Here is a 23,405-nt window from a genome sequence, read left to right as displayed (position 1 = left end):
TTTTGTGTGACGGGGATACACTTTTAAGTATATTCAAGAATGTATTTTCATTTGCAGACATTTACATGATAGTCAGCAAAAACAGTGTTGCATACATGCTGGTAAACAATGCATATCTTAAAAAAGGTAAGCAATTATAGTAGGCTATAAAACCATACAAGTAGGTCAGGTTTTTTTCCCCTCTTTTTAAACGTTTTCTATTTTGTTTAAAGCATATACCTATTGGTTTTAATGTGTTTTTTTTTTATCAAAGTGTTATCAAACCCTTAGGTTAAATGACAAATTTAGGCTACTCATAAAGCCAAAGTAACTCAATCAGAATTCAGGAATGAAGAAAGCACTAGGTGTCATTTAGGGACACGTGGCAGTCTAGGAGTTGTCTTGGTCAGGACGCTTTTATAAAAGAGATAGGCTACACGCTTTTTTTAAATCATGATTTGGATGTGTTATAAATACAATTATATGTTTGTTTAGATGTGCAGGTTACAACCATAGACTGTCAATGTTAAAATTCAAAAAAAGGATAGGACTAGCAGATTATAAAAACGAAGACTGTATTTGAAGAAGACCTATTTGTTTACATTTTTTTAAGTTTTAAACTTTGTACAGTCAATGGAGCCAACGAGAATATATTTTAACGGGGAAGTTGTGTCGCATAGCAACGGATTGTGCCATCCCACTATGAGGCTCGTCGGATTGACAAGATCGATATCCAATGCTGCAGCTCACATTTAGGTGTATAGTAGCTTGACCACCGTTCTATAGTGGCTTCACCAACTTCCACAACACAAACAGCTTCTGTGCCTTGTCAACACATAAAGAAAGAGATAATAACCAAGTGTGTTCCTCGGTGGATGTCTACTGTTACACACGTCGAGTTACGCAACACGACGTGAATCTTTCTTGACTACCGTTGCTGCGTAAAAGAGACGTAGCCGACAGTCCGCGCTCATCATATCTGCGCTCTCGTGTTTCGTCAGTGATGCACTATTCAGTGCCTCCCCCCCTTACGAGGCATGTCTTCCCTTCCCTTCCCCACACCACACCACACCACTCCTTGCTTCCTCGCATGAATGTGCCGCGCCGTCCTTTCTGCCCAGCTGAACAGGCTCCTCCGCCGCGCGTCTGCTGTTTGTCCGGCCCACCGCAGCAGCAGCAGTCGCTCGGCAGCTGTGCCCTCTGCTCCTAAATGCAGACCTCGCCATGACCCCCCCACCTTCCTGCGATACTGCCGAAATTCGCTAAATGGGATTCGTGGCTGGCCCGAGGTTTCCACAGCAACTAGCCACCCGCTTCAATTATTTCTCTAATGAGGACAGCCATACGGATTTAACACGGTTGCTCGCTGCGCGTCTCTGATTTTAGGGCTGAATCTCAAGACGCGTCAAAGGTGAGTTAATTACGGCTTGTAACGTTATAATACGATAAAATTGGATTTATCTCGATAGCACAAACAGGACTGTGTCTTTGTTTATGCGTAATTTCCTCTACTTGTGTTTTGCACACAACGTAAAATACCCCCCTTTGAATATGACTTGTATTTCATTGTTGCACAGGCCACTCAGTCAGCGGATAGCTCCCACATTTCATTCGGCCAGTGCCACTCAGTGTGTGCCAGCTAAGGCTACGTTTGTGGACGATTTACTACAACCTGCACAAAATAGGCACCCGTGTGCGCACATTTTGCACATCGCTGACTTTCCCATGATAAACAATCCTCCGGTAACACGGAGTTTAATTGACTGCGCACGGAAATTAGAGCCAACAATCCATCGAAATTCAAAATGGAGCTGTAACAGCACCTGTTTTGATTCATCAGGCCGCATATGCGCTGTATGTGAGCCCACCACAACCACAGCAGCATTGTTACCTTTTATCATCCCTGTTCCCATTCATAAATCTCTGTTTACGAGCCTGATGTGGATGAGCTTGGCTGACACGGGCTGTTGATGTTTTTGGATGGGTGTTTCTTTTTTTTTTCTTTTCTTTTTTTTTTCCCCATTTCCTCCCTTAGCAGAGTTATCATCTTGACAGCTGCTACTCCTGTAAGCAGCGACTACCCCACCCCTTGTTTCTTTGAAAGCAGCTTTGCTGACAACTGGTGTTTAATCCAGTGGAAATAGAATTTTAATTACGTGGTTAATCTATTTACAGTTGGTTTTTCGGATTTGGAGAAGTTCCAGCTAATTTCCATAAGGAAGTTGATTCAGGTTAGCTTAAACGGAGAGAGGAGAATTGTGGCGAAACTGAACATTTAAAACACTGGACAATCAAAGACGATGTGATCAGCCTCATATGATACACATGAAGCTATAGCATGAGTGGGAAACTACATTGGACTCATGTATTAAATAACATTTAAGGTCGATAACATTTAATATAGTGTCCTCAATTTCATACTGTTTTTAACAAAAGACTTATGTTTAGGGGTACTCCCAAAAAACCCAAAATGATCATTGATGTTTACTCGATAAACTGTGGAACAAAGTCTTCTAAAAATATTTTTCGAGTCCATGATCACATCTTCATGTCTTGTGTTGTCTGACCAACAGTACTGACAAAGACAACGAAAACCAGAACTATGTTTTTCCTGTTTGTTCTTAAAATTAATTTAACTGTTAACTATTATTTGGGTCTTTTTTGTCTTATTAATAAATCATCATTAGATGAGCTTGATGATTTCTTAATGTCATGACATTGGGCTATTTGACTTCAAGGCATGTTGTTAATTTGTTTTAGTCTGAATGCCTAAAAAATCGACATGTTTAAAGAGACAGAAGCTGTCTGTACATTAATCAGAGATCCCAGACCTCGTCCTTTCGTTTTTGTAGAGCAGTTAATGATTTGCAAAGAGTGCCGCACTTCTGGAATTAAAGATCCTTCTTGTCCTCCTTCCCCACCGCTTTGCCCTCCTTCTTTAAGTCATCCATTCTGTGGCAGCGTTTCCTCAAAGCCTGATCAGTCGCTGCAGCCAGATCCACCCGTTACAGATGGACAGAAAACGGAAGTGGGCATTATCAGCCAAGTGCCACAAGCCCCTTCTTGTCCTCTTGTTTTCCCTATCTGCATCTTGCCTTTTCTCTGTGGTGTTTTTGAGAAAAGAAGAGATGAGAAAACTAGACACTCAGACAGGCTCAGACTCAGTCTTTTGCAAAGTGAGCGAGCGAGGTCATCAAAAGATTCGGGGAAAAGATTACTCAGAATATGTGATTGAGGAAGCCACAGCACTAAAATGGGACAAGACTTTAGTTAAGTGACTGTTTTGTCTCATCTTCGTCCCTCTTTAAATCCACTTCCTGCCCTCTCTGTGTATATAACACTTATATATCTAGATGATCTGCCTTTTGTACGTGCATGTGGACTGCGTTCTTTCATGTGATCATTCAGCACATTATAGCAGGAGAGGACAGTGATGCTAATGTGCACATTTCCTCTTGTTTTGATCTTGAGGAGCCATCATTGGTGCCCCCTCCCTCCCCTCCTCTACTCCCCAGGGCAGACTGTAATTTTCCCATATGACTGAAACATTGGCCCAAGCCTTTTTCTTTCTCTGCAGCGAAGTGGCAACTGTTACCGTCTGTTGTGACTCAGTGAGGTTTGTCATGGCCAAATGTGCTTATGTGCCTGACCAGAAATGTACAGTGTGTGTGCTGAGCTTCAGATGGAGGATTACAAACGCTGATTAGACAAGAAACATGAGGGAGTTTAATTCTTGGTGCAAAATTGTAGCTACTTTTTGTCACTGAATGCAATTTGAAACATGTAACTTTATTAATCAGGCTGATTGTTGATTCAGCTTTCAAGTATGAAACAATTAAATCGGATACAACTAGCAATGACATTTTCTCAAACCAGACTGCTGTCCACAGACACAGTAATTCGTGAGATAATTGGCCTGTAATGGTACCAGGCCCTGCAGGAGATCTATGGCTCTAACTCATTTTTTTAATCACTCTGATTTTTAAGGATGTTTTCTTATTATTTAAAACAAAACAAAAATGTTACTGTAAACAATTTCCAACTACAGTTGCATAGCTTACACGTAATATGGTTTTGGGCAGTGTTTTGGCGTTTTAAATAAACTGTGCTAAATTTGATAGTTTTCTTACTTTTTTGATTGGCCTGAATTTTTGATGCCTGTGTAATCTGCAAGGGAATGACTTTCTACAAACATCCTCATGTCAAAAAAAGAATTCATGCCAAGCCACCTTAAATTGTCTAGAAGTTTTTTTTGTTTTGTTTAACCAGGTTGGACCCGTTGACATTAAGAGCCGAGGGAGACCTGAGACAGTCAGCAAAAACACAAAGTTAAAGACAGAGACAGAGACACTTTACAAAACACTACATTTTGCATCTAAAGAGAACAGCTTGGAATCAAACCTTGGAGTCTGAAGTTCAATTAGTCAAGCTAAAGGCATCGACATGCTGTCGTTTCAATATCTGGTAGGTGTTCAGACAGTCCTTTCACACATATAAACTCTTTTCAGTAACTGTATGGTTGTTTTAGTGCTCCCTCTAACACCCATTATTCAGTTCATGTACATTTTTATAGATGCTGTGAGACTTGTCGAGCACTAACACTGGAATAGAAAAACTGTTTGGTGATAAATGTGCTGCAGAAATTGAAGTGCTCTTGACCTCTACTGTGAGTCAAACACCACTCAGAGAGCAGCCGTCACACAAAGCTTCTATTTGCTATGATTCACATATAATCCTTAGAATCACCTTTCCCAAAAAAACAACCTGGTAAAACTCTTCTTAGAATGTTGGCATTTCTTGTGCATTTGTTATCCTTTTCCTGAAATGTATTAAGCCTTGCTATACTTCTACTACAACCATCCAATAAGTTAAGCATACTTTTCTTCATAAGAGAGACATTTCATTATGATTCATTGATTGGCGATGCATGAATAAAGTCCAAAAAATGTAGTCAGTAAGAATATGTTAAGAAGAATCATCAACAATATTAATATTAATCATCTAAAAGTATGTCCAAAACAAGCAGTTTTAAAAAAAAAATTAATTTGGATTTGAGTCAGAGAAAACCAGGGAAATAAAGCTTCTCTTGTTACCCTTCCTCCCCAGCCAACCACATCTCCTTCTTCCTCCCAGCCCTCCTATCCCGCCCTCACTCTGCTCAGGTGCGTGCTCTGGCAATCGAGACAGTGGGTTGCACTTGCAATCATGTTCTTGCACATTCCTCCAGGCTCTTGTTGAACAAAAAAGCTCACTTGGGATCTAACGTCCCTCATCTTCACTTACTCTTACTTTTCCATTCCATTTTTCATTCTTTAATTGGGCTTTACAGCATCTTATTTTCTTACCTGTGTATGTCTGAATCCCTTGCTCCTATATTTTTAACATTTCATTTTATTATTTTGGAAGAAGTCACACATTTACTTCCTTGCATTCTGACACCATGTGACGATAAGGCTCAGTGTTTACCTCCACAGACTCTGAGGCTTTCAAGTGTCGTCCAGTGTTTGCAGCATCCTGCAGAGGACCAGGAGAAAGTGACTCTCAGAGGACGTGTCTCTGTAATCAGTGTATCGGGATATCATTGCAGTGCCGGTCGAGGATCATTACCCCCCATTATCAGTGTGTGCTTAAACCTGATGATTAGTCACTTTTCAGGATCGACTTCACTTTCCTTCTGGCAGAGGATTGGGGTTAAAATATCCTATTTTTGCTCTGCTGATTTGTCCATGAGGAAGAATTCCCTGTGCTGTAGTAATTAGATGGAGGTTTTAAGATATGCGCCTGTATTTTTAGTTCAAATTACACGTGGACTCAATGAACCCTGCACAATGAAAACTGCGCCTTTTATACTGAGAGTACCTTTTTCTGTAGTATCAATCAAGGACGGGAACATTTTCTAGACTGACAGCAGGCAATGAGCTTTTAGATACATCTGTACAGTCTGACACAGTTAAATACAGCTGTTCCTTCATTATAGCTAGTTGTTACAAATGGCTTTTAACAACAATTATTGATATGCACTTTGAAACCTGCCAGTTTATGACAGTGTTACCTGATAAAGCAGAGACTATATTCCTACGCTGTCTGCAGGCTCTTCAGACTTTTTTGGGATTGTATGTTAAGTAAATTGTCTTAAAATACAAACAAGGATAGTGATCCACTTGCAGAGTTACATTCTTGGTTCTTAATAAAACTGCAAAAAAAAAAATTTGGTGGTGAAGAATTTGAAACCATCCAAGAGTCTTAAGAGAGGGAGGAGATCCTTCTCACCTTCTGTCAGCATCTTCTGTCTCTTATTCTGGAGCAGTTAAGAAGTGAAGAGGTGTTACTAGTGTCACCTAAATAAGATGAGAAAACACCAACTATTGCTTATCACAGGGGGGAGGTAGATGATACAGGATATCTTGACAGCTAATAGAAGTTGAGAAACACTATAAAACACTCTATAGTTAGATATATATCGAATGACACAAAGGCTGGAGAATTACTCGACTTACTTGACTATTTACATAAAAAAACGAGGGAAATCCAATCCTTTTTTTCCAACTGTTGGCTAGTGTGTCATTATTATTTTATTTTCCTGAATTGACCAGCGAACTTTGTCACTCTCACTGACAGTTGTAAACTTTGGACTTTATAGTACCAATGGGGAAATTCATGTAACGGCAACGTTATCACAGTATGCTGACACTTCTGTTTATCTTCCCATGATCACATTAGGTACAGTAAACCAAGAGGAAATAGTCACTTCACTGAAAAAAACTGTAAAGGGAGTTCCAACTGATCTCATGGGTTTTTAGGTGATGTTCTGCTTTTACTGTGAACTACAGTTCAGGTGATCACGTTTTGGACCACATATCACAAGAGTCCAAGCAAACAAAGATCTCTTTTTTGGTTTGATAAAGTCACGCTGAAGTAACGTGATATTCATTGACATATTAGCCTCTTTTTATAAGCTGTTTGACAAGTGTAAGAACTTGTTGCAATTTGTTCCTAAATTAAACACCACTGATTTTGTGTCTTTCAATGTGGACATAGTCTTTTTTTTTTTTTGCAGTAGATCGACACCACAAGAATAGTTCTCTTCATTTGTTGACTATGAGGAATGTTAATTGTACCTTTTTTGTAAGTGCCCCTGTTATTGTCTAAATACTTTAAGACTGACCAAACGTCTTGCTGTTTCTGAAAGCTGGTACTGTGCATTGGGGAGACAATATCAATGGGAAACAAATGGTCAATGGACTTAGACTTGTGTAGCTCGTTTCTGGTCCTCCAGACTACTCTACGTTTCTTTTACACTAAGGGTCACTTTCACAGGCTGGTGGCAAAGGGCTGCTATGTAAAGTGCCAAACAGTATTAACTAATCCATTCATACACATTCCCACGCCTCTAGCTTGGCACTCGGAGCAAACTCGGAGTTCAGTATCTTGACCAGGAACACTCTGACATGTGACTGCAGCAGCTGGGGATCAACCTCCTAACCTTCTGGTGAGAGATGACTCACTGATATCATGGGTTGTCAAAGTTCAGATTCTGCAATACTTAATTAATCTGAATGTGTGTTAACGGTCAACATTATTGAACAGTATGGAAGCTTTTGGAAAACTACAGCCTACAACTTCGGTTATCTCACCAAAACCAAAAGTCTTTCAAAACAGAGAGCAGAGGAGGGGATAATGTCCAAATTGCAGGTACTTGTTGGTAATTTTTGGTAATTATAAACAAGAGGTAACCTGATATTTAAGGCCTAGGTCTTATATTTATGTTGCTGTCTTATGGAAACAGGTATCGATAGATCTTTTTCTGTTATCACGTCACATTTCTAAAATTCGGATGTTGTGACAACCATGCTAATATTAAAACTTGGCGAATGCATCGAGCGGTTTACTCTCCATGCAATTCACACAGTGCTGTCCACCTCTCCTATGGGTCTGTCTCTGTGTGACTCAGTGTTGCACCATGGGTTACATTAACCCCCCGGTGTGCCAGATTACCTCCTGGCAGGAGTTGAATCAAAGCCTGCATGACTCTACATGTGGGATTTAATATGCTCACACTTGCGCACGGTCATGCAGCCTACATGCCCACACATCTCCACAGTGGGATCCCTTCGTATCTTTGAGATTTTCCCATACCTGTGTAATTATATTATGCTCGCACATTACACTTAAAACACCCACTAAGCCGCAGCTGTCCGTACAGTACACAACGACCACCTACGCAATCTTTTTACAGCCACAGCCAGTTCCTTCCTCCTCTTCTGTTAATAACCCTCTTCGGCCTGTCTATCATGCTCACACGGATGCATGCATGTGTTGGAAAAAGGGATGTGAGACTACACTGTGGCTGGGTGTTACTGTGTGATAGAGCCTTGTTTCCCAGAGAGCCAAGGAACAGCTGCTCACACACACACTAACACCTACACACTCTGTCTAGAACGGAGAGTGCCTGTATTCACAGAGGAACAAGGCTGTTTCATGTGTGTATGACTGTCTCTGTTTCAGCTTGACTGAAATAGCCGGTCTCACGGTGAGTCACTCGACAATGACTCGAGGGATGGTCAGACTCGGTGTATGAACGGCACTCAAACTTTCTATGGGTGCTCCTGATTGTCTGAACATGTTTGTCTTTTTCTGCGCTCATAATGGGTGTGCTTTTGTTGAATTCACCAGATCCTCACTGAAGTTTCAGGACCAGGATGGAAAGGAGAAGTTTGATGACCGGTCGGAAAACAAACTGTTTCTGTTGCTGTCCTTGTAACCTTCACAGTATAAGCCCTTGGTTTCATTACACCTCTGCTTTGTTTGGAGCGGTGTTTTCCTTGTAGATGTGTATTGATTCAGAGCAGATTGAATCAACAGATAGGAATGACCTTGAATGTGTGTTGACGGTTTCAAGGTGCCCTGTTCGCAGAGTATTTGCATGCTAAACGGTCCTAACTGAACCTGGAACAGCTCCAAGGATGCTCTGTGTTGGATTAGGAGAGACAAGATGAAAGCTCACAGCACACACTGCAGAGAAGATTAATTTGTTTGAGAAAGGTGAATGAACAGAAACAGGGTCAGTTCCTGTTCCTGAATGAACAGCTTCTATCTTCTGTCAGGATGGATTAAAGTTAGACAGAATTAGTTTCTTATGTTGATCCCACATAAACTGAACTGACAGACTTTATTACATGTGCTTACATATAAATGCCCAACTGCCTAATTTAGAAACAAGCAATCAAAATAATTTCCGGTAGGTTTCATTTGGGTAAGAAATAATTGTTTATATATATGTTATATACAGTATATATAACATTTTTCACCTCTCCTACGAAGGGCTTGTTCAGTTCTAAACTAACTGGTGGAGGGAGCTCTATAGATCGTTAGCATGCTAATGAAAACTTACGCATGAGGAGAGGTGAAACCTCTGCAAGATCTTCAACCAAGTCCAGATGCCTTTGGATCAAGCTTTGAGTTACCTTGTCCTGGATGACAAAATGAAGCTTTCCACTCTTTAAGAGATGAATTGAGGGTCCTTTCTAATCAATCAAACTGTGACTTTTTTTTATGATTGATAGTTTTATGGTCTCGTCTTTGAAATGTAACTAAATGTGTTTAATGCTTTTGGTTTATTAATCAAAGCACCAGACTGAGTGACAAATCTTTTTAGTCGTGTTTTATTTAAAACAAGAGATGGAGACTACAGTCCAGAGATCCCTCTTGGGACAGAAAAGTACTGCACTCTTACTCATCACTGGCTCACTTCCCAGGTCTGCACATGGGGGCGGGCAAGAGCAAGCCCAAGGAGCCGGGCCAGCGTTCCATGAGCCTGGACGGCACCATCGGCACAGGCTCAGACAGCGGGCACTTCCACCACCTGGGCCCCGTCCAGCAGACCCAAACCCCCAATAGGAGCCCTGCGGTAGGAACGGGCAGGCGGGGACATCAAGGGCACCAGCACGCCCCAACAAACACACCTGAGCTGGCTCTGTTTGGAGGGGTGGACCACACAGGCACCATCACCTCACCTCACAGAGGGCCTCTGTCAGGTAGGTCAGAAAAGTTCTGAACTATTACAGATATAGGTGATAAATTACATCTTTGACTAAAAACTTTACTAGTAAGACAGTATTCGGTTTTTAAGTCTTACTGTTGAGATGATAACTCTGACTTGTTGTTATTTTTTTCTAAAGTTTTTCTTCAAGCAGTTAAGGTACTCCTATTTTCCAATTTGAAAGACTAAGATGACAAGAATGAAACCGCTGTCAAGTCAGTATGCTTAATGTAATGTGCTTTAGCCGGCAGCTTGTTAGCTTAGCACAAGGAGCGTAAACCTTTAAAATAAAGGATATGTTCTGTCTGGGGGAAGAAAACGTTTCCATTGAAAAATGAAACCAATGCAAAAAACTGTTGTTCCCAAATGTTCGCTTAAAACCAAAGGATCTCTATTTCAGCCTACATCAAAACACCAACGACCACACATTGCACATAGTAGGATGCTTGAGTGTAAGTATAATTATGAAACTGAGCAGAACTCTACACTGATAAGATTTAAACTTAAGTTTACGAGTGAAAAGTCCCGAGGTTAAAAAAAAAAGATTTACAGTGACTGATAGTTATGCAGAAATAAGATTTTTCCAGGTTTTCTTTTCCTAACAACCACTGTCAAAACTTCTTTTTGTTTGATCCCGGTCACAGCCGGCACTGTCCAGATTTGACATCACATTAAACTGTAATGTGTCTAGGCTGGCCAGATGGTTGGGTTAATATTGCTCCTTCCAGACAGCGGAGAGCTGCTGGTGTAGCAGCTCTGTTGGCCGCCTCCACCCATGCGTCTAATGACTCGATCGATGATTGGCTGGAGAGTTCCCAGGTGTAGATCACAGGTTCATTAAATAGAAGGAGGAGAAAGCTGCTCAGAAAATAGAAAGAGATTGGTGTGACGGCTTTGTCCTTCACAGACGGTCGGTCATGAGCAACATGAATGTCAATATTTCTCATTAGGCCTTGATAAATTGTTTGATTTGGATATGGAGCAGAGGAAACATAATAAGATTTATAGCCGCACAGAGGATCGAACAAATTATTATCAAGGGCCGGTATTATTGAAGAAACATTACTGGAGTAAATGTGAATAAGGTTTAAGAAGGGGAGGTTTAATTACATTGTTCCCTCACTGTGATTATTTCTGTGTGTCATTTCTTGCAGGAGGCGTCACTACATTTGTTGCGCTGTATGACTATGAGTCACGGACAGCGTCTGATCTGACATTTAGGAAAGGGGACAGGTTGCAGATTGTCAACAACACGTAAGAAGAAACTGTCATCCTTTTCTATCTGTGATGCCACAACCTAACAAAACACCTAACCAAACAGATTTGTAGTCACACAAACGGCGACATCAATAAACACAGACAGAGCTGCTAACTTTGGAGCGATGCAGACAACAGAGTCAGATCTTCTCCATCTGTTCGCTAAAACAGAGCGGGGCGGCTCTTTACTAACGCAATCTGTTCCTGTTGGGCGACTGTCATCTTCATTCCCTCATATTGAGCCTGCCGCTGCAACATCGAAACTCAAATTTCCTCATAACACCTGAAAAATCGACTTTGAAGTTTGTCTGTGATTTCATGTCATTTTAAAAAAAGAGACGAGTTAGTGTTTAATAACTGTGAAAAGTTAATTTAAACGTGTTTTGAAATCAAAGCATCTGCAACCGAACATGTTTGAAATCGAAACAGTGACATTTTGTTTCCCTATGAACTCTTTTCATGACTTCCTGCAAGAAGTGTGGTCTGCTGTTCTTTAGAGTCGGGCATGACACAGCAGAGCTGATGAATATCATTAATGCATGCATAGTGAATATTGCACAATGGCACAGTTATGGTATCTATATTTCAACAACAGTATTTAGCATTCTTATTATGAAAGCAAATACTGTCTTAAAAGTAGTGAGGCTGTATCTGAAGCGAGTCCCACATGATCCCTCGATGCTGCTACTATCATTTATGGATTTTTAATGGGATACACTCTCACTATTATCTGCCTCAGAATTATTTAAACTAATTCAACATGCACTGAAATTTGCAACGAAGCTTTGAACATTAAAAGCACAAAAGTTCAAGCCAACCCCACAGTAGTCCCAGAGCATTATCAGCTCCTCTGTCTGTCTGTCTGTCTGTCTGTCTGTCTGTCTGTCTGTCTGTCTGTCTGTCTGTCTGTCTGTCTGTCTGTCTGTCTGTCTGTCTGTCTGTCTGTCTGTCTGTCTGTCTGTCTGTCTGTCTGTCTGTCGTTCGTTGCTGCTCGCCTTGCTGCATCTCCTCACTGTGTTTTTGATGTGTCTGCTGTGTCTGTTATCTCTCCCTCTCTCTCTTTCCTTCTCATGCTTCATGGTTTCTCCTAGGAAAAAGTACAGCTTCAGGTCAGTAATACTTAATGCAATAGAAACCTCACGCAACCTTTTGTTCACACTCCCTCTGCCACTGCTTGGATGTGTTTGATCCCACTCGTAGTGTAACTGTGATAAATAAGTAAAACATGTTAGAGTGGTTTGTTCCTCTAACCTGCTCGGGTAACATTGAATGTTTTAGCATATAAGGATTAATGTAAATTCTTAAAATGTACAGAGGGAGACTAAAAGTGGAACAAAAGGTTGTCTGTGTCTGCCTGTCTCCTCTCTTAACCATGATGTTGTTTACATTACTCTTTGCACTTTAGTGTAGGAAGCTTGTTTTAAACCACAACCTTTTAGGTTTCCTCTTTCCTATGTTGTACATTAGGAGCCATACAGTATGTCAAACAGTGAGGAAGTTAAACTTGAATATGAAGTCTGTTATTTCACTATGACACAATCTGTCACATTCTATGGCGATAACATTGTTGTATTTAATGGTTACTCTAGTTCATGTTTGTGAGTTAATAATAGTTCCCATGAAAATACCAAAACATGTATTTTTTAGAGCAGGTTTTGTCTCTGCTGACATCATGTGTTGTCTAAAATCTATTTAAATCTCATGACTGATCCTATTTTCATTATGATGAACATTAAGACTGCAGTCTGTATTAAGGCATACAACTTTGTTCTTTAATAGAGAAATGTGAAAGTTGGAGAAGTGTACAGAGTCTGTGGTATATGTTCATAACTCTTTACACAATCTGTCCTCAGAGGAAAATGGGCTCCCTGGAAAACTGTACGAAGATAAAATGCAAGGCGAAAAATTATGGTGGTTTGCACGCAACAGTGAGACCATAACTCTCCTGGTAGCTTTTTAGCTCCGAACAGTGTTCAGGGACCCATTTTCTTTAAATAAAGTTTGTGTATTTAGTTCAACAAATAAAACATTGAATTGTTTCACTTCTCCAACTTTCAAATTTCATCACCAAATCTCCATAGTGCACCTTTAATGTGTAAATACATCCTATAGCACAAACTGTATTCTCCACAGCTGAAAATAGAAAATTACGCTTTTGTTGTAAACTACAGCACATGGCTGTAATTGTAAAGTATGTAGCTTTTTTGATTTGGAACCATTGATACATGTACAAAATAGTTAATTAATGTATATATTATACAGTGTAGATAAGTGATAAGTTGTTTTATTTGGTTATTCAAGGTGTTTGCTGCAATAAGAAGTACCATTCTTACATCAAATATCATGTTTAGTAAAACAAAATCACAACAGTAATACATGCTATCGTTGCAACTGTCAATTTTCTGTTCATGGTTGACTCTCTCTCTCTCTCTCTCTCTCTCTCTCTCTCTCTCTCTCTCTCTCTCTCTCTCTCTCTCTCTCTCTCTCTCTCTCTCTCTCTCTCTCTCTCTCTCTCTCTCTCTCTCTCTCTCTCTCTCTCTCTCTCTCTCTCTCTCTCTCTCTCTCTCTCTCTCTCTCTCTCTCTCTCTCTCTCTCTCTCTCTCTCTCTCTCTCTCTCTCTCTCTCTCTCTCTAACAGAGAAGGGGACTGGTGGCTCGCTCGCTCTCTGACGACAGGAGAGAGCGGATACATCCCAAGCAACTACGTGGCTCCTTCTGACTCCATCCAGGCAGAAGAGTACATAAATCTATTTCCTCCTGCAATTCTTCAGGCTTTTTTCTTAGCTGAAGAGCCTGAGGAGTCAAGCACTATACTATACTTTTTCTATATCTGCAAGCTAGTATTGAGTAACTTTGTATATACCTTCCAGTGCCACCTTCTCTATTTCCTGTGAAAAAGTCTGTCTGCCTGCTCCCGACGCTCAGTTGTAGCTTCACACTGATCTCATTCTCTGTGGCCTACTTTGACAGGTGGTATTTTGGGAGGATCACTCGGCGCGACTCAGAGAGGCTCCTTTTGAACTTACAGAACAGACGAGGAACGTTCCTGGTGAGAGAGAGCGAGACCACGAAAGGTGAGAGAGAGCAGACGTCTGCGTCACTTCAGAGGCTACAGTTGTTATCAAGACGGTCCAATTAGATATCCTGCTTTTCTCCCCGTCTGTTTCTAATGATGTTTCAAATCTGGGCCTACCGGGTTATTCTGTAGTTAGTCTCTGTCAAATGAATACCTACCTAACTTTGATTTAAATGCAGATTGATGGCACTTAAAATAAATGTATAATATAGTTTTTATTAACATTTAATAACCTCGACTTAGCTTTGAGGTCTAAACAGACCTTGTCTCAGGTTTTCAAATGAAATATTTGATCTCTTCTTTTTTCAGTTAATGAGAAACGTGAAGATCTCAGCATGCTTTTTGAGAAATCAACATTTCACTCATGAAACATCACAAGTCAGTTACTAAGTAATTGAAAGAATAATCAATGTTTAAAAAGTGAGCATACGTTACAGTTGGACCTGCACATTTTAGTTTCTTCTCAGGATGAAAACAGTGCTTGCAAAAATAATTTACCTTACATCTAAGAAATTGTGTATATGGTTGGATAGAATGTGAAGGAGCTACGAATTAAAGGTTTACATTAAAATCTAAGTGCAGCACATTTCAGAGACAGACTACAGCACAAACTCTCTTCATTATGAAAACAACAGCCAGCGTGAGACAGAGATTTTGAGTCCTACCTCCAGAAGGTTCACCCGGATGTCAGGAGCTGCATGTTTTCTTGTGAGAACAAAATGTGACTAGAAAAGATATTTTATAAAAGCTTTTTATTTTACACTCGCTGTGTTTCTGAAACATGTGAAAAAGGAGGTGATGACGCCTTCACTGTGTCCCTGGAGGTTACTCTGCGCAGCAAGTGCGAACTTTCTTTATATGAAGTCGATCTTCAGGGATTCAATCTGATGGAGGAAGCGGCTCGTAATTAAGTCATTTGTTAACTTTCACACAGGCCCGTGGCACTGGATCTAGATCTCTGAAACTCTGCTGTCAGATCTCAGTCCCTGTGACGTGGTCGGGCTCTTGAGGGGGGCTGTTTTGTAGGAAGTGGGGAAGAAATGGGAAAAGAGCTCAGTGGAGTGGAGTGAAGCTGGTGAATGGATAGGGGTGAATCACTCTGCCAGAACTAGGTCAACCTAGGAGGGTGCTGGATTTCCCTGTGGCTATAAGTCTCTGTTCTCCTACCATACACACACACACACACACACACACACACACACACACACACACACACACACACCGAATGAAAGATGGGAGGAGAGGCATGAGGAGGGGGAGACTTGTAGGAAAGGGGGAGGATTGGGAAGAGTAGGAGGAGCTCTGGCAGGAGGTGAGTTGGCCTCTGGCTGCATTTGTATCACATGTCAAATGTGAAGTTCAGATTTTGACACAGAGGAGCAGAGGCTGGCTGTACATGAAATCTAAATCATGCCAGACTGTTCACAATACATCTGATCATTTTTATTGTCTCAGGCTGGATGTTCACAAGTTGTTTACTTATCTCAATCTACATTTCATGGTCTTTGTTTTAATGCAGACCACGAGTGCCTTATGTTCTGCAGGAATTTACATGTGCACAGACTAATCTAATTATTCCCTGTGTTTTTCTTCTGTTTGATACATGTTGATTTCAGCATGAAAGTTAGGAGATCTCAAGGGTTAAACTACTGGAATCATATTTCTATGACCGGTTCAATAAACTGTCCGTTTGGTAAGTTTTTGTCGAAAATCAGAGAAGAAGTGTACCTGTCTTGAAGATGGGTTTCTTCCTGACGAGGCTCATTCAGCAAAACTCCACATCAAAGACATTGATTTTTTTTTCCTTTACTGTGTTACATCCTCCCTGTGGGACTTTGGTTTGCTAAATCAGCTCAGCCCTTTGAATCTCTCCTTTACTCGTGTCATCAGTTTTAAGTTTTGAATTTTTTTTTTTTTTTTTTTGTATTTTTGACCTGACAGTGTTTTGGTTAAAGGTTATCTTTTCCGTTTTAAGCATTTCTTATTTTACAAGTGTTTAGAGTAGTTTAGAGTAGTTTTTGGTAGCAATACGAAACAGTTCTAAAGTGATCACTGTTGTACTAAATAAGAACATTCTGAACTTAGTCATGGGCCATGGACAAGGACAGAAAGGTGTAGCTGCATTTCAAGGGGCCATCAGGGACTCACCCTGCACAGCTGCTGTGTTAGGAAACTCTTCAGAGCAGCTGTCACACAGGCTCCGACCCGCCTGCTTTAACTGCTCTAACCTGTCTCTGTCTGTTGTCTTGTCTCGGTCACAGGAGCATACTGCCTCTCAGTGCTGGATTATGACAACACCAAAGGTCTGAATGTTAAACATTACAAGATCAGGAAGCTGGACAGTGGAGGTTTCTACATTACCTCCCGCACCCAGTTCACCAGCCTGCAACAGCTTGTCTTCCACTACCGCAGTGAGTACAGATGCCCTCTAATGGTCGAGAAACGAAACGATCTGTGATTTAAAATGCTGCCCTTCACCTCATTTACTTTGTTGTCTTTCAGAGCACTCTGATGGGCTTTGCCACGCTCTCACAGAGGTATGTCCTGTGGCCAAACCTCAGACCCAGGGCCTGGCCAGAGACGCCTGGGAGATTCCCAGAGAGTCTCTCCGCCTCGACCTCAAACTGGGACAGGGCTGCTTTGGAGAAGTCTGGATGGGTAAGAACTACACACCAAGTCTTTTTATTTATATGTATTGAGACTCTCCTAAACATACATGAAGAGAATCAGCGTCCCTTTTCTTAAAGTGCATTGCTAAGGTCAGTAGTTTTAGGAGATACTACAGGTATGTTAATTAGCTAATATCCTTCTTGCACAGGAAGAGAATAACACATCAAGGCTTCACTCCTTCTTTTAGCACTCTTAGCTCCTTGCAAAGACAGCAAAAACGGGGAATCAGCTAGCGAACAGTGTGAATACAAACAAGATGGTAATGTGAGCAGAGAGGTGATGGTGTCTGCAATTTCTTAGGCCAGCTGTTTGAAGTCCTTTATAAATAGCTAAATTAGAGGTTGCTGGTAAAAAGTTACAAAAGTGAATTAACAAAAGTAAAGGACAACAATATCATACCATTACTCATCATTTACCTTTGATTAAAGCTGTCTATCATTCAATCAAGACATAAATACAACGTATTAAAATAAGCCCAAAAACATATCTTATCCAACTACTGGCCAGAGATCAGACAAGCCAGTGTTTCTATAGATGTCAAACTGCACTTTGTGTCTACATTATATCGGGTGGAGATCTTTATGTTAAAAGCGATACGATCATGTTATTTTGCGACAGGTACGTGGAACGGTACAACACGGGTAGCCATTAAGACCTTGAAACCCGGCACCATGTCTCCAGAGGCTTTTCTACAGGAAGCCCAGGTCATGAAGAAGCTGAGACATGAGAAGCTGGTGCAGCTGTACGCTGTTGTGTCAGAGGAACCAATCTACATTGTGACTGAATATATGAGCCAAGGTAATGCAGGAGACTGATAAACGTTTACTACTTTTATTTATTGCATAGCTTCTTTTTCATTATTAATATATTAAAAAAGAAAACATGATTATTCTGTTTTTTTTTTTTATCAGTACTAGTATTGAAATATTTTAAACATTACACACAGTATATCCTTGCTTATAATAGTGAATTTATTATAAAGCATTTGAAGTGAAAGCTTTTACATTTACAACAACAACAGACGATGGCTCTAATATGTGTTGGTCTTTTATTGTTGCATTACCTACAATTTATGAACAACTTGATGTTTTGCACTCACAGGTAGCTTACTGGACTTCCTGAAAGGGGAAGCAGGAAAGATGCTCCGTCTGCCTCAGCTGGTCGACATGTCTGCACAGGTAAAATGACTCATAATCCACCCACACTAATATTACTAACACTTGTATTTGGGTTTCATATAAAATGCCTGACCTTTCTTCCTCGCCTGCTGCAGATTGCTGCCGGCATGGCCTACGTGGAGAGGATGAACTACGTTCACAGGGACCTGAGGGCTGCGAACATCCTGGTGGGAGACAGTCTGGTGTGTAAAGTGGCCGACTTTGGTCTGGCACGACTCATTGAAGACAATGAGTACACAGCAAGACAGGGTAAGTCCATGCTTCCTCTTTCCACAATAGATTATTTTATTAAAACTGTGACTGAACAGTGGAAACATGTTGTTTTATTTTTCTTGCACACAACTTTTTCTTTCCATAGGAGCTAAGTTTCCGATCAAGTGGACAGCACCGGAGGCTGCTCTGTACGGCCGATTCACCATCAAATCTGATGTCTGGTCATTTGGTGTGCTGCTCACAGAGCTGGCAACTAAAGGCAGAGTCCCCTATCCAGGTGAGGACTTCACGTCAGCCAACACAACCAGCACCTCTTTTTAGCATTAGCAGCACCAGCCTACGCTACCTTTATGTTGTCTTCAGAATCTTAAACTACAGATAGTATTTTTTTTAAATCCTAAACAACATTTAGGTCAAGAGTAACAATTAAAGTGAATTCTGAAATGAAGTAAAGGAGCAGCTAGAATAAGAAAAATATGATCTTTCTTCTGTTTAGTAACAAAAAGTACTGAATAACTGCGAGATGAAAGTGTAAAACTTGTCACTATGTTCAAAAAAGTTTTTTGTTGTTCTTTTTTTTTTTTTCAAAAGAAAGGATGTTTTTCACCCCCGAAATCGAACCTCTTGTGTTTCTGGTCAGGTATGGTCAACCGTGAGGTGCTGGACCAGGTGGAGCGTGGCTACAGGATGCCCTGCCCGGCTGAGTGCCCCAGCTCCTTACACGAGCTCATGCTCTCCTGCTGGAGGAAAGACCCGGAGGAGAGGCCAACGTTTGAGTACCTGCAGGGCTTCCTTGAGGACTACTTCACCTCCACAGAACCCCAGTATCAGCCTGGGGAGAACTTATAGAACCACACAGAACCAAACCTGGGGAGAGGGAAACCTCTACACAAAACAATCTGCACTAACCGACCTCAGAGGAGAACCTGTGGGAGGATCTGAGCCTGTGAAACTCACCTGGGAGGAACCTTTCTTTCTTCTGTAGAAGTAAAACCGAGATAGAAACTGTATAAATTATCATGTGCCATAAAGGAACTACTACAGAAGAACTTGGAGAACCTCCTGTCTGCAATCACTCAACTGTTTACTGACGGTTTTCCTGCAGGAGTGAGACACCAGGCTGTGAAGTAGAACTCCTGATGGACTTACTCTGGCTCCGATTTGATTTGATGAATTACATATTTGCGGGTAAATGTTTCTGAAAGGTGCGACTGGCAGGAATCTAATCAGGATTATCAGGAGGATTTAGGGGGGAAAGAATCAACCTCCAGACGAAGAGAGAACACCAGATATTTCAAATCTAACATTTCTCGAACCCCATCTCTTTCCCTCTTTTGTCATGTCTTCACCTTCGTCTGGTACCTTTCTCATCCCCACAGAAGAGCACCGCCACTGTGGCTCAGGTGCCAAAGTAAAGTCTATCTCTTCTCCTAACGACCTTTATGTCACTCCTGTCTCTTCTCCTCTAGTTTTCTTTCTCAGCATCTCCCCCTAGTTTTTTTCAAGTGCTGCTTCTTTAAAAGTGTCTCCGGAAAATTCAGCTCTGGAACTCTACTTTGCATCTTTATTTATGTTTACTTGGACAATAAGTGTCCTGTAATTGAAGGTTTTTTTTATCATATAGGTGAGGTTGTTAGGACCACTATCAAGGTAGTGCTGATGTAAATGTAGTCACCAGGCAGATTCTGTAACCCTGAAAATGAGGCGAATTCAAGAAAAACTTGAGACCGTTCTCTCTTCTTTAACCCTCCTCTTTTCTTGCTGTATTCATCACATACAGCCACCTGGACCCAACCTCGATTATCAAATATAACTTGATGCAGGTAGTGTTTGAATGCTTGTTCATTTTATCAACCTTGCTTTTACCTGGAAAGCTGCATTAATCATAATCAGCACACTTTGTAGTGGTGGTTGTAAAGGATATCAGCTCATTTCCTCAGAGGCATAAACGGGGTAGCGTCCAGCCAATATTTCTGTGACCTACGAAGAGGCTGGTATGACTACAAACCTGATCACAACATCTCGGCCTAAGACTGAAGAGTGTACAAACAAGCCTTTGTTCTGTGCCAAACAAATCACATTTCTTGACTGCTGTCCATGTATATAATGTTTTATTGTCCAAGGAGCTTAACAGGGCTTTAAGTTCTCAAAATGGCAATTTTTCATTTCCAAGGAAAACGTCATGATTTCCCTCGAAACAGGACACATGAACCTGTTGCAGATTTCATTCACTTCACAGCTGTTTTGTCAATAAAAATATGCAACCTGGCGGCCCTAACTAAACTGTAAAACTTTGATCAGGTAACCCTATTAAAACTGTGTTTATGACTTTACTACGAGAATAGATTTGAAGACCAGTTAGCATGCTTGTGTGCCGTTCTTCTCTTGACCATTAGCTGGGTTTGTATTTATGCTGTATTGTATACATCAACACATGTATGTTTACTTAAGTCAGGGTTCAGGAAAGGAGAGAACATCATAAACAGACTTTTGTACCATCAACATATACTGTTTTTTTTAATATATCTCTTACCCTCTGCTGCCAGTTCTCACTGTCATACTGTACATACTGTAGCTCTTTAGAGTCGGTTTTTGTATCATGTTGGCCACTTTCAAATGGCAGGTTCAGTATTTATGTTGGGTGTCACACATTTCACACTGGTTTAGTTTATGAGGTTTGAAGTCTATGAAGTAGTCGATGCAGCAACAGTAGATATAGAGTGATAGATTGTTACCTTTGAAAACAGTGAAACCAGTAATATAAATAAATGAGCCATGGAAACGTGAGAGAAATGGTCTGTGCCCAAACAAAACAGCAGAAAAAATGATCCCCAGTAAAGAAACGAATAATTAATGTGGACAAATGTGAAACCAGAAGCTAAAGGAGTTTGGGTTAGGCGATAGGACATGAAAAATGAGGTCAAAGATGTAAATAGTATCTTAAACAAATGACTGTGACTATCATGTAATATTTTTTTTGTTTTTTTTTTCTTTTATTGCTCCTCCATTCTTTTTTTAAAGTGATGCACGCCTGCTTCCAACATGTTTGAATAATAAGATGCTTCTGTAAACAGAGCTGTAAGGAAGGTTTTCTTTTTTTAAATATTGGACTTACAAAGGAGTATGAATCACACAGTATCTGCAAAAGACAATTTAAAATTGGACTTGACGTATGATTATTTCCAAGAACTAATTCAGCAGTGCTTTCCTCTTTCTCGAATGAGGAATAGCCTGTTAGTTGTGACGCAGTGAGTCACCTGTGAGTCACAGGGACAAAGCGGAAGTTTGACAGGCTCATGGCATGTATGAGTAACGCCAAAGTCTGATTGGATATCCTGTGCCATATTCAAGATGTGTCTCAGTCTGATATTATTTTCTTCATGTTATTTTTTTATGAATCTATGCAGTTCGGGTTTGGAATTCCTGCAACTTCACGGCCATGTGTCAAAAACAAAGATCCTAAACTGAAGGTGTGAGCATTTTGTAAGGATTTCTCTCGTCCTTTTTTTTGTTTCAAATGTAACAGGATTGAAATGGGTATTGTGCCACTTTATGTTGATCTTTAAATGTGCAATAAATTATATTTCAAATGTGTTTTGATAAGAGTGTATGCTGGTGTGTGTCTTGCTGAACAGTGAGAAGTAAACCTGCAATGCCATGATTTTAAGTGAAGGTGGTCTTCACTTAAGTGATAAAGTAAAGTAAAGTAATGCTTTATCACTGAAAAAATAAAAAAGAGGACAGGATTCATGCTGCTGCTTTAAACAAAACAAAATTTAGTAATTACAAGAAAAATCCTTCAGATTCCACTTTTCTACCTTCTTTGCAACAACAGATATTTTTTGGTCTGTGCTTACTTCAGTTTGAGAGTAAAGATAACTTTACTTTGATCACTTTGAGGCGAAGTTATTGACTATATTTGTCTTATCATGAAGTTAATCAATATGACAAAAAGCACTTTCCTAAGATGTAAATTGTTGCTTCATTTAGCTAAGGTGTTTTTTCCACATGGGGGCAGCATTTAGCTTGATGAACAAGGGCAGGAGCAGCAGGACTCACTGGGCTGCATTAAACCTTCCTGCTGTGGTGACCTCCACTAAACAGCGTTCACCTCTGATGGTCATTTATAGACAGAAAGCCTAAAGTCTGACTTTAGATCCACAATCCTTTGTCCAATGTTCTATGTCAAATTTCTATCATGGTTTTCATAAAAAAGCAGATCAGGTCAATGTCCACCATGAAGTACAAACAAACAGTACAATGTTGAGAATATCTTTAAAAACAGCTCTTAAAGCTAGATGAAACATTCTTCTATGTGAGACGCATCAATCATTTGCTTTAGATACAACATAAATGTGTAATGTTCAAGTACTAACCTCTCTGGTCGACTTAAAATGTCACTTTGGAAATAGCAGCGATTTTAAAAAGGCAGAACTTCAACATATTACATCTCATTAGAAAGGCCAGAATGTCCGGGTGTTGTCTGCCACAGCGTTCACATGACAGCAATGATGTAGATGTGTCTATTAGGTGATATTTGTCTTTACTTGCTTCTGGCCTTTCTTAAAATAAATTACCATGTACAATAAGTGTATGTTTGTTGTGTTGTAGTTTCATGTGGCCAGTGTGAGGATAGACCGATTAGTGCATGGGCTTAGTTGTGCGCTGTGTTGTGCACTATAGCTTAACCACCAGACAGTGGGAGTCCCCAATCTCTGCCTCCTTATTTGTGGGGGGTCCCAAGCTCAAGAGTTTGGGAGCCCCTGCTCTACATGGCACAACAGTTTCCAGTTTGACTGGATATAGAAACGTACTTTAGAAATGTATGACCCTAACCCTAACCCACACAGGACAAAAATCAAGTTATGGCATCATACCGTAATTTAAAATCTATTACTTGAAAGAAAAGTTATGTGAAAACACCTCAATAAGTAGCTGCTGTCGTTAATTGATTACGCTCACCGTATCAGCTTCAATCAGAGGCATTATTGAAC

At 40.5% G+C, this 23,405-nt stretch overlaps 1 protein-coding gene across 2 annotated transcripts; it reads left to right on the top strand.

The window, feature by feature from the left end:
* Positions 1–737: 737 nt before the first annotated feature.
* On the top strand, positions 738–22,005 carry LOC306821984 (proto-oncogene tyrosine-protein kinase Src-like). 2 transcript variants are annotated; one of them, XM_079340660.1, is made up of 13 exons: positions 740–1,390; positions 9,735–10,013; positions 11,173–11,272; positions 12,367–12,384; positions 13,913–14,011; positions 14,245–14,348; positions 16,612–16,761; positions 16,853–17,008; positions 17,639–17,818; positions 18,122–18,198; positions 18,294–18,447; positions 18,557–18,688; positions 19,052–22,005. In XM_079340660.1, exons 2-13 carry the CDS (start codon positions 9,743–9,745, stop codon positions 19,258–19,260), a joined length of 1,650 nt encoding a protein of 549 aa, XP_079196786.1. In that variant the 5' UTR covers positions 740–1,390; positions 9,735–9,742; the 3' UTR covers positions 19,261–22,005. The 2 variants fall into 2 exon arrangements, with proteins under 2 accessions (XP_079196787.1, XP_079196786.1); XM_079340661.1 differs by lacking the exon at positions 12,367–12,384 and having other exon boundaries at positions 738–1,390.
* Positions 22,006–23,405: the final 1,400 nt, after the last annotated feature.

The sequence above is a fragment of the Symphodus melops genome (assembly GCF_947650265.1).
Source record: "Symphodus melops genome assembly, chromosome: 4".
NCBI classification, from domain to species: Eukaryota; Metazoa; Chordata; class Actinopteri; order Labriformes; family Labridae; genus Symphodus; species Symphodus melops.
This window is presented reverse-complemented; position numbering and strand designations above follow the sequence as displayed.

Excerpts from the sequence above, each read along its gene's own strand:
- LOC306821984 (XM_079340660.1), top strand. The coding sequence starts at position 9,743 with ATGGGGGCGGGCAAGAGCAAGCCCAAGGAGCCGGGCCAGCGTTCCATG. Across the intron at positions 18,199-18,293 it reads TGGTCGACATGTCTGCACAG|ATTGCTGCCGGCATGGCCTA; the intron begins GTAAAATGACTC and ends CGCCTGCTGCAG. Across the intron at positions 18,689-19,051 it reads AGGCAGAGTCCCCTATCCAG|GTATGGTCAACCGTGAGGTG; the intron begins GTGAGGACTTCA and ends GTTTCTGGTCAG.